General features: G+C 37.5%; 1 protein-coding gene across 3 annotated transcripts in view; it reads left to right on the top strand.

Annotated features, from left to right (window-relative positions):
- The window catches only part of LOC121730065 (Down syndrome cell adhesion molecule-like protein Dscam2), a 139,583-nt gene that overhangs the window by 57,958 nt on the left and 69,395 nt on the right, over positions 1-12,230 (top strand). For all 3 annotated transcript variants that reach the window (XR_006036067.1, XM_042118864.1, XM_042118865.1), the window contains exons 5-7: positions 7,483-7,641; positions 10,217-10,366; positions 11,567-11,687. Coding sequence is in view for 2 of the 3 variants with exons in the window: in XM_042118864.1 (XP_041974798.1) it covers positions 7,483-7,641; positions 10,217-10,366; positions 11,567-11,687 (430 nt within the window). In the remaining variant the exon portion in view is untranslated. The remainder of the gene's footprint in view (positions 1-7,482; positions 7,642-10,216; positions 10,367-11,566; positions 11,688-12,230) is intronic.

Raw genomic sequence — 12,230 nt, 5'->3', positions numbered from 1 at the left:
GTATGTATCCACTACTCTACCACTCTACGCAATATCTTACCTTACATCGCACTATCGCTGCAGTCGCCAATAAAGTTGGCATTAACATCGCTATTTTGGCATCAGACTCATAACATGTATAAGTTTTAAATAAAATCGGCCAAGTGCGAGTCGGACTCGCGAACGAAGGGTTCCGTACCGATACAGACTGAAAATTGTGTTTTTTGTATTTCCTTAAATTTTAAGTTATTTTAATATTATTATTTAATATTAAAGTACACATATAAAAAAAGAATGTGTGAAAAATTCAAGTGCCTACCTCTTGCGATTATCGATATAGAACTAAAAAGGCCGAAAAAATCACGATTGTTGTATGGGAGCCCCCCTTAAATATTATTTTGTTTTGTTTTTAGTATTTGTTGTTATAGCGGCAACAGATATGCACAATCTATGAAAATTTCAGAAGTCGAGCTACAGCGGTTCTTGAGACTCTCCCGTTTTTACCCTTTGGGTACGGAACCCAAAAAAATGTATGCTTACGTGATCCCGCGGCCCGCCTAGTGCGTACAGTGGATTGCCGCCGATCAGGACCCCCATCCCCCGCAAGATGCTTAAAAGCATTTTCTCGGCGAAAAAAAAGGCTCATAATAATATATGTACGGTTTCCTGACACAAGTCGCTGCTCGTTATGACGGCAATGCGTTATCGCCCGCGTGCGGAACACAATTACTGAAATTCAGTACCGCCGCGAATAATTACAGCCTGGACCCCTATCATTAACTTTGTCAAAACCTGAGCTAATCCGTGCAGGTATGTAAACAGTTGTAAAGTGAGTGGTTCTGTTTCGGTATCATTTGCACTTTTACTTCTCAATGGTTTTAACCTGTAATATTTGTCTCTGAACTGGATTAAGAAATGTCAAACACGAACGTCAAATTTGACTAACGGAATTGTTTTTTTTTTTAGGAATTGAAATGGCTTAGCCATAACGACTAACGGAAAAATTGTAAATCAAGATGAAAATATAGTTTAAAAAAAGATTGATATTTTTTATTATAAAATATACTATTTTCTAATATATAACGTGGTCAATGTAGGAATAGTTACTTTTGCACCGATTTATTGTATTTAAAGGTAATTATTATAAATGTGTAAATGGTTTTATTTATATTTTTTGGTATTTTATAAGCCCTTTATGAAAACACTGAGAAAATAACACTCCTTCATGTTTATATTATCACAAGCATGGCGATCTAGAGGAGAAAGAATTCTCTGACATTGGCAACTAACTGAGTCGGCAATTAAAAAAGAGAAGAAGAAGGAGACAAAAAAAAAAGATAATTAGATATTGTTATTAAGTTTATAGAGATTATGTTTTAAGCAAGAAATTGATAAGTTTATTATATCCTATACCTATTTGATACCTACGCTAAATAATCTACCATGAAAAAGTCTTAGAAATGCATCAAACTTGTGGATTACAATTACATGCATTACAACAGAGTTGATGTCATGAGTTGAACATAGTTTGTTGAACTTGAACTCATTCTTGAACACCTACGTTTTTTTGAGCTTTCAAATAGGTATTATTGTAACATAAACAGGCAATTTATAAGTTTAAAAATCCCCTTTTCGTGCCTTGTAAGGCATTTTACATTATTAGTACTGTGTACGCTGAACCAAATATTTTTCAGGATAAAGGATGATTGCTAACACTGAGATACTATAAGTACTACATTTTATAATAAAGAATTGCAAGTGTAATGATGACGAAGTCCTAGGAAGATAATATATATTCACTCAAAAGCTTTAATTAAAAGAAATTTAATAAATACTCGTTTTTAAATGTTTTTTTATTTATTTTCTCACTTAAATATACCTACCTTAGATACATATTCATACACAGCTTTCATCAATAGGTACTACATTTGTCTTAAACCTTATTATCAACCTAGTATCAGATAGGCAAGTGTTAAATCTCTTTTTTATTATACTTATAAAAATATTTATACAGCGGAAATCTTAAACAAGGTCTTGTCACTTAAAATCAAAGAAGATGAATCAAATATCCCTTGTGTAAATATTAATTTATTATTATTAAAGGAGTTCAAATACCAACTTTTGATGAAAGATAAAAACAATATTATAATTTCAGACTTTTATTTGGCAAACCAATAACAATTAGAAACTGCATTGCAAGTTGCAACTATGGGAAATTGCCTGGGATATCTCAGACAGAGAGCGGTCAAGGGTTTTATGTTCTTTGTGTTGTATTATGTTGTAGAATGCCTCCCGTGTGAGTATTTTTATATACTCACACAGGAGGAGTTCTGAATGTGTCAGAATTGCTCCTCAGTCACACACTGACTGCTCCAACGCAAATGCTTCAACGCGTGACCACTCTGTCTGATAGGTCCCTAAAACGACCACATCTTTTTAAAATGTATAATACATGAGGACTTACTAAAGTCCTTATTACATTAAAATTTAAAATGTATTTTAAATTTTAATGTAAAAATATAAAACTAATATTATTATTATTGAGGTACAAAAGAATTTTTGGTAATAATAATATAAGTTCCAATGAAAATATTATGTTTTATGAACAATAAGTATGTTTGTTATGCAATTTTTGTTATGTCTTTTTGGAAAAAGTACTATAAGTAATGTAGGATTATATTTTTGAGTTTTAGTGACTATTCCCATTATATATTATATCATATTGTAGTCAAGAGAAGTTATAAATGAAAAAGTGCATATGAGAATTTAGCTAATTTGGATTTTATATTATCAATGATTTAACTTTTCTAGTAGTTTAGGTGTATGTGTGTGTGTCAATATTTATTCGTGAATATACATGAATCTAAAGTTTCAAAGGTTGTGTTCTCAAAATTCTTGTTATTGAGAAAGTAATACCTTTGAATTTACCTCTTTGGTGCAGCGTTTATCATGCATGGTTCACAAGGAAATAGTTTGTGAAATAACACAAAGACCTACTGCAATTAAAAGATTGTACGAAATGCTCCTAAGATAGGTTCCTAAGAAGTACATAGTAAGTCCTCATGTATTTTAAGTTTTAATTTAATATAAAACTAATACTTATTATTATTATTGAGGTAAGTACAAAAGTATTTTTGGTAATACATAATAATATATGTTCCTATGATAATATTATGTTTTATGAACAATAAGTTCCATATGTTTGTTATGCAATTCTTATTAAGTAAGTCTTTTTTGGAAAAGTACTATAATGTAGGTTTTTGTTTTTGAGTAAAATTTAGTGATTTACACTATTCCCATCATATAATACCATATTGTAGTCAAGAGAAGAAGTTATACTTAAATAAAAAAGTGCTCATATGAGAATTTAGCTAATTGGGATTCTATGATATTATCAATTATTTAACTTTTCTAGAAGTTTAGGTGTGTCAATGTTTATCCGGAGCATGTTATACATACATCTAAAGTTTAAAAGGTTGTGTTCTGAAAATTCTTGTTAAAAGTAAGTAATATTGAATTTACCTCTTTGGTGCAGTGTTTATCATGCATATACCAATAATACTTCAGATTTACAAGGAAATAGTTTGTGAAATAACACAAAAACCTACAATGCAACTATAAGATTGTACCTGTAGGTTTTTGGTGAAAATTCATACTTGTTTTACAGTAAGTAATTATACACAACACTTGTGTTCCTTATACCTTGTATGTGTTTCTTGTGTACTAAATCAATGCAGTCTTAGCTCATCGCACAAATGCAAACCTTATTGTTGACTAGACATATAGGTATACTACACCTCACTTATGTTGTTATTCTGAAACCTCACTAACACTAAATGGATTACTAAGGTCTCTACGTTTCTTATGTATCACTTCGTGATTAACTTGAGAATACCTACTTAATCGTTTTCCAAAAATTTGGACACTTCGAATGTTTAGTTTTTTGGTTTTAATAACGAATTATTTTCACTAAAATATATGCTATAGACTAAAATATAACTTATTAAGTAACTAACCAACTAAATAGCAATATAATTTAAGACTAAAAAGTATGTAATATTAATAAATAAAATTACTAAAATGTAAACTATTCAGTAAAAGCTACTCGTTGGTTGGTGTTTATTGAATTGCTGTATTTGACGTAAAAGCAAGCGAGCTTATGTCAGAAGTGTTGTCATGATTCGAAATTATTACTCAGTTAACAATGGAGAAGTGAGTTTTGTGTCACGTGACCACTGACTGGCTGGAAAATAGAGGTCATGGTACCAAAATGCGAGCCAGTCAGTATTCTGGCTGGCTTTAAGAGCTCATGATAGAGGGGCTGTTCCGGGTAATGGGGTAAGTACTAAGTGATGAAGGCGGTGGTAGCATCATCAGCATTTTTAAGCTTTGAATCGGTCGCAGGTGCGATGCCCGCGTTGGAAAAATGTTTTTTAGGGCGGTACAGACTGATCACCGGAACGTCTGACAAGTGACAAGTAATATTATCATCCATGCGTCGGATGGGCATGTAAAAAGTTGCTACTACGCCTTATGCTGTGTCTGCTTTACCACTTCCTGATAAGTGCTGGATAGGCTATCCACCACTTAACTTGACAGATAGAGTATGGAGAATCTCTCAAATAAAATGTGGATAGCTTATCCGACACTTTATCAGGAAGTGGTGAAATAGGCCCTTAGTACAAGGTAATACGTAGGCACGTGGGAGCGACTAGTCAGCCAACCAATAACCATGTTACTTCAACAAGTTACCAACTCATTACTTTAACCTTCTCGTGTCTGCCGGGGACGTACCTCTAAGAGTTATTATGTAACCGGAGTTTCTATAAGAGTCTTTATGTCATCGGCATAAAGGTGCTGTCAGGGGTGAAATAAGTGTAAACGTACACGCTCCATAAACTGGAGGATATAGTGCGACCTCAAACGCCACAGCCTCTCTCATCTCTAACATTTATTAGGGTGGCCACAAACTCGGCCGAAAGCGGGCGAACACGTTGCAATGTCAACGTTGTACCATCGCAGAAATTGATTCATATGCAGTTGACGGACCTACCGCCTACGACCTACGTTATTTGGTTGGATTATGTCAATTCAATGTAAATCGCGTGGCCGCCATACCACTGCAAAGGTGTAATTTTCTTTTTTTTCGCCAAACGATTTGTACCAGTATGGCATTTAAATTTTTGGAAAGTATTTGACAAAATATGACCGTTATTATTTTTCCCATACTTCTAGTAGGGGGAAAAAGTGCTGCCATACTTGAAATACTTATTTATTTGACACGTTTCAAAAATACGACTATAAAATACGTAAAATCATTTTTTACATCATGGCATCATTGCAGTCTCGTCATTTAACAATTGTACCAAAAAAAATTGTTACAGATTGTAACCATGGGGGATGACTCTCGGACTTAAGCAAAAAAGTGATAAAAATTGGACGATTTGTTGTTTTGCATTTGGATTTTTGGAAATTATACGACACAATGTGACCATTAGTATATTTGCCATACTTGTAGTAGAGGGAAAAAGTGGCGCCATACTTGAAAAACCGTTTGAAATTACGAATAAAATCTTAGGATTTTGAAATAATATTTTTCATATTCGCTGCCTCCCACAGGTATTATCAGGGTCATATTTATGATAATACAGGGAACTGTTAATAAAAGTTTCAGGGTGGTACAAATCGTTTGGCGAAAAAAAAAAAAGTACACCTTTGCAGTGGTATGGCGGCCATTGGGCGCTGTCGGAAAAGTATGGCAAGGTGATTTTCGTGAATGGCTACCCGACGATGATTAGCTATGCAAAAATTAGCCTCATACAAATGCTTTAATTTTTTTATTAAAATTAACGTATTCGCGTCGGTTTGGTGGGCTGTAAGCCGCACCCGACAAGTATGGCATTACGCTTTCGCCTACTTATTTTTTTTTCGACTATCTGAAAATACAAGCATTTTTGTGGAACAAATCGTTCGACACTCGTTATTTTTTTTATTTTTTTTTTATGAAATAAGGGGGCAAACGAGCAAACGGGTCACCTGATGGAAAGCAACTTCCGTCGCCCATGGACACTCGCAGCATCAGAAGAGCTGCATGTGCGTTGCCAGCCTTTTAAGAGGGAATAGGGTAATAGGGGATGGTAGGGAAGGGAAGGGAATAGGGGAGGGTAGGAAATGGAATAGGGTAGGGGATTGGGCCTCCGGTAAACTCACTCACTCGGCGAAACACAGCGCAAGCGCTGTTTCACGCCGGTTTTCTGTGAGAACGTGGTATTTATCCGGTCGAGCCGGCCCATTCGTGCCGAAGCATGGCTCTCCCACATATAAAATTATCCGACACGTTCGATTTTAACGCCCATGCGTTTGGGCTGCCAGTGCGAGCGCTATGACCATCATTTTCCTTTTTGCCTTTACGTAATTATACCCCTGTAAAACCGCCATACTGGTACAAATGAACAAGAATTTTGTGTCAGTATCTCCAGGCCTACTATGAACGGTGCTTAGACGCTATTGCGTCCTGTTTATGGCCCGGCGCTAAATAAACGCAAATACCAATTTAAACCCATTATAAATTCCGGGGCGGTAGCGGAATTTGCATATGAATTTAATTGTATCTAACATAGTATGCTAATTATATCTTGGGGATTTAAGAATTAAAGTCGCGGGTTGTGCTCAGAGTTCATGCTATTATAATATTTTGTTTCAAAATTCTTGTTTCAGGCAATCTTTTGTGAGTTCATAGTTTCTTTTGCAAGAGCACAGGTAAAATTTGGCCTAGGAAAAAACATCCTAATTTAATAAGACCAGCGCGGCAGCAAGTGAATTGTTCAGCAAATGAATTGTCAAAACTGTCAAACTGGCAAATGTAAAATTAGTACGAATTACTACAGTGCGACAAGGCTTTAAATGAACGTGGGCGGTGGCGCTGCTCGTAAAGGAGAACTGTCAAAAATGACGTTTTTATATGATGGTAGCGTTAATTCCTTTTTTCGCCACGTTCGTTTAAAGCCTTGTCGAGCTGTAGACATGAATTGCAAGCAGACCTGCATTTTGCAATTGAAAAAAAATTAATCATATTATGATTCATAGTATGATTCTCCAAAGCGACCATTTTAGCCCCGCAGTCGTTGAAAGTAGAGATGGCTTTTAAAGATCGAACTAGCGAGCGATATAAGGCGATCGCTGAAAAAGTCGCCATGGCTAATTAAGGCCTTCACGCGATGCTGTCGCCCATTCGCATAAATATAGTAGCGACTAGCGACGCGTCATGACACGTCCACTCGCTACAAAAAGTGTCCGTGAGGAAAGGGCCCTTGATAGTCTCCCAAAAATTGTCATGTCATAAGCCATTAAACAAGATCATTAATTAACTGTTGTCGTTCACTGCGCACACACTTGGGCACTGTACAATTACTCCTGCGTAACTGGCTTAGTTTCAATGAAACTGGCCAACGTCACCGACACCGGTGTGGGAGTTATTATTATTAACTATTATTATTGTTGCAGTGGTGTGGCAGGAGTGGCAGGCAGCAGCAACAGCAGCAGCGGCGGCGGCGGGCGGGCCGGCGCTACTGAGCTGTACCGCGCCGGCGACGCTGCGCGACCACACCACCGTCGTCGCTTGGTACCGGGATGACGCCGTACTTGCCGCCTCAGATAACCTATGTAAGAATTAATTGTATTTTATATAAGGTGTAACAAAACGAAGTGATATACTTTAGGGTGTGTACGTGTTCCTTATAATATATAGAGTTTACTGTAAAGTACCAGCACTGAAAGAGCGCCCGCGCGTTGTGAATTTTTCCATACAAAGATAGAAAAAAGTTACTTTTTCAGCGCAACTACTTTCACAGCGAACTCTATAATATAGGGGACCCATACACACCTTAAAGTATTATCAATTAGTTTTGATACACCCTGTATACCATCAAAGAAGTTGATTTAAAGCGCCGTACTCAGAGACATTTAATTACGATTAACCTTCAATTTAATAAAGAGTTTGAGAGATAATGTATGGGGCTTATGTCAAAATTTTGAATTAATTACATTTAAGTAGTTAATGTTCCACTCTGAGTGCGGCATAGCGGCCTTCGTTATTTCCTGTTATTGTAAAGTTAGTTATGATCAGGCTACTCGGCTTGATATAATCCGAACAAATTACGTTGATCCTCCTCATCCTTTAATTTCTTTGAAAGCACAAACATTTCGCAAGTGAGCTTTATTAATCGGGAAGAAGTTAAGCGGCACCCTGCATTCTCACGAGCAAGGTTATAATGCCGGCTTTTACGTTCTTCTAATTGTTTATAAAATAGAAAAAGTAAGTAGGTATGTTAATTATTGTGCATGTCCTATCTGCTATCCTTATCCAATCTCTCTCCGTAGGGCTGCTGGAAGAGATTTCTATTACAAATAATCAGATCCTTTGTGTCGTCTTACTGTGTAAAATATTATTTTGTTAATGTTTCTTGTGCACAATTATAAATCATTAAGTATGCATGCGCACCTTTTAGGCCTAGTACTAGTAATAGACTAGGCCTATTCATATTCGTTTTGTCAATGATACGTATAACCAATCGGCATCAATTGCAATTTTTATTTTATTAAATCTTAGAAATCCTAAAGCAAGAAAAAATGCTCATTATTTTTACATTGTATAGAACTATCCTACTAATATTATAAAGGCGAAAGTTTGTTTAGATGTATAGATGTATGGATGTGTGGATGTGTGGATGTATGGATGTTTGTTACTCTTTCACGCAAAAACTACTGAACGGATTTTAATGAAACTTTACAATAATATAGCTTATACATCAGAATAACACATAGGCTACAATTTTAACCGACTTTCAAAATGGGGGAGGTGTTATGTTCGTTTTTTTATGTTCAACGATTACTCCGCCGTTTGTTAACCGATTTTCAAAATTTTTCTTTTGGTATATAGGGTATCATCCCAATTTGGTATTATATTCACAAAAGTGGTGATCTGATGAAGGATCCATAAGTAATCGAGGGAACTCCTCAAAATTTATAGGGAAACATGTGGTGACTTCGGTTTCGTGAAAAGTATTCTAAGCATATGCTACCAACAACTAAGATTTTGCACCGAGGTATACCTGGTATACCGTGGTTCGGAAGGTGCTGAGAGAACTCCTGATTCTTTATAGATACAAGTTTGGGAGTTTCGGCGTTGTTTTAAGAACGGAAAGCATATGCTACTATGCAAATTACATTCATCATCATCATCATCACTACCATATTATACCATGCATCGTCCCATGATTATGAGCCTGTTATTGGTACTTTTCATAGTCTTTTAGATCGAGACTCGAGTTTGTCAAGCGATAATTTAAAAAAATCTACACTTATAATATTATAAACCTGAAGAGTATGTTTGCTTGAACGCGCTTATCTCAGGAACTACAGATCCGATTTAAAAACTTATTTCTAATTTCAGTGTTACATAGCTCATTTATCGAGTAAGGCTATAGGCTATATTATATTATCACGCTACGACTAATACGACCGAAGAAACTCAGGAAAATGTGGGAAAAACGGGGGAAATATTAGAAAGGGTTTATCTCACGAACTACTGGAGCTATATTTATAGCAATATTTGGCACATAATATTTACATATATAGAGTAGACCACGTGAAGAGAGTAAGTATAGCTATTTTTCATGGGAAAATGTACGGTTTCTGTAAAATTCCTAATTTACGCGGGCGAAGCCGCGCGGGACATCTAGTAGACTATAATAGAACTAATGATTCGTCTTTGCACTTGACATAGCAAAGACGAATCATTAGTTCCACGAATTGCTTGAGCGAGGCACTGATGTGTTCATCATATTGTATTGTTACCAGTCTCCTAACTAGTTATTTGGATCCTCTCAAGCTTAATAATATGCTGCTGACATTGCTCAGCATTTAAGGAGCCTATTCAATATCTTTACAACAATCACAATTTCCGCGATTTCGGTACGGCGAATTTGAGGCTAAACTTGGGGTTATGCCAGATCTTAGTTTTGAAGTAACTTTGTACTTACCAATCTCCGGACTTAGGTAAAGCCTCGAGATTGTCCTTCGATTGTTTAGTCTAAAACGTCGCTTATTGATTGATTTGCTTATGTTACCTAGTTGGACGACTATACTCATCTTGTTTTACCACTACTTCTACCATGACATCCTATCTCTTTTTACTCATCTACATCTGTATAATATCTCTTTCTTTCTCTCACATCAGCTGGCGATGCGCTGCTACTCGACGAAGGTTGGCGGCTGCTACTGCGGGCGGTGCGTGCGGAGGACACCGGCGCTCAGTACTCCTGCGCCGTGCTGGACTCCCTCACCGGCGAGCGTAGAAGGAGCGTGCCTGTCACTATTGACGTCACACGTAAGTAGACCGGCTACCTTATCACGTAAAAATAGCGATCAACAATCCACTAGCAATAATCGCGCGAGTGATTGCTGGGCGACATGAATGTCACAAACAATCGTGTTATGTATAGTGATCGATTGCAATCGTATTGTTTTGACTGATAGTACGTGATACGAAATTGCGATTTTGCAGCAATTATCGCGCAATAATTGCTATCGCATTGCTCTCGCAAGATACGTGATACGAGGGCGGGTCAGCTAGTCACACTATGTGTCTAGCTGATACGGCAAATGTTGTTTTGCTGTATACATTATTTCTAATATCAATATAAAAACCTATCAGGCCTAACGAATTTTTTTTTTTATGAAATAAGGGGGCAAACGAGCGAACGGGTCACCTGATGGAAAGCAACTTCCGTCGCCCATGGACACTCGCAGCATCAGAAGAGCTGCAAGTGCGTTGCCGGCCTTTTAAGAGAGAATAGGTAATAGGGGAGGGTAGGGAAGGGAAGGGAAGGGAATAGTTGAGGGTAGGGTAGGGGTAAGGGGATTGGGCCTCCGGTAAACTCACTCACTCGGCGAAACACAGCGCAAGCGCTGTTTCACGCCGGTTTTCTGTGAGGACGTGGTATTTATCCGGTCGAGCCGGCCCATTCGTGCCGAAGCATGGCTCTCCCACGTATAAATATATATACATACAATATTTCATTAAAATGGCTGAATCGATTCTATTTGAATTCGAAAGTGCTCACGCACTTAAACACTGTGACAGGAGAATTTTATATATTAAGATATTGTGAAAATAGTTTCGTATACAGAATCTGAGGCATGTTTTCTACATGTTGCCCGTAAGTCACGACTTCATTAGACCAAACTCCGTTTAAAATAGGGCGGCAACCTTACTTTATGTATATATGTACTATCCTGAACTCTCAAGTATGACGTCTTACTACTACCTCACTTTTTAGGTATACCTCAATGAAATCGTTTCATCAGCCTATGTTTAAAGAGCCAAAAGGCAGACACATTTTCGCAAAAAACATCCTTTTATATTTTTCAAGTACACCTAAAAAAGTTAAAGAACCTCAAAACACACTATACTTGACTATATTCAGAGATCATATTTAGACTCGTACGAATCCGGAATGAGTTTGAAGACAGTGATTTACCAACTCCAACTGCCGATATACCGACTATACCGAGCTCTTCGTTTCAGCGCTGCCGGTGGCAGGTCCTCCGCGGGCGCTGTCGCACGGGGCGTGGGAGGGGTCTGCGCGGCGGGGAGGGGAGGCGGTGCTGCCATGTCTGGTACACGCCAACCCCCCGCCTACTATCACGTGAGTACCAAGTGATCACGTGCGCAATATAGTACTGACTAGTGAATAGTAAGATCGGCCATTGACGGATCGTATTTTCCAGTTGAAACCGACTGCAAGATGCGGTTGCCGCACCGCCGCAATACATAGACCGCTCGAGCAGTTCTTGAGCGGTCGGAGCAATCGCTCTGCAGTCGAGTTTCGCCGTGCTGTCGAACAACAAAGGTTATGAATGGTCGATTGCAGGATGCGGTCGTGTTACAGTCGTGTACGACTTCAACGTGACCGCTCTAGAGCAGTTGGTCCCGACTGCAACTTGCGGTCCGTCTATGGCCAGTCTAATTGCCTCGCTATTAATAAATTATATACTGTATTAATGCATTAATTATAGTAGAGATATAAGTGCTTTAAGGTCTGCTTGGCTTTGTCTGGCACATTGAGAAGTCACATGACCTACAAAAACAGACAACAATAGGCTCCTATCCATGTTTCGAAAGTCGGTAAGATAATATTATACAATACACATTCCACATCTGCAATAACAATAGGTTCGGTCTGAATGGG

The sequence above is a fragment of the Aricia agestis genome, chromosome 9 (assembly GCF_905147365.1).
Source record: "Aricia agestis chromosome 9, ilAriAges1.1, whole genome shotgun sequence".
Taxonomy (NCBI): Eukaryota; Metazoa; Arthropoda; class Insecta; order Lepidoptera; family Lycaenidae; genus Aricia; species Aricia agestis.
Note: the sequence above shows the minus strand (reverse complement) of the source record. Positions and strands in the feature narration are given on the sequence as shown.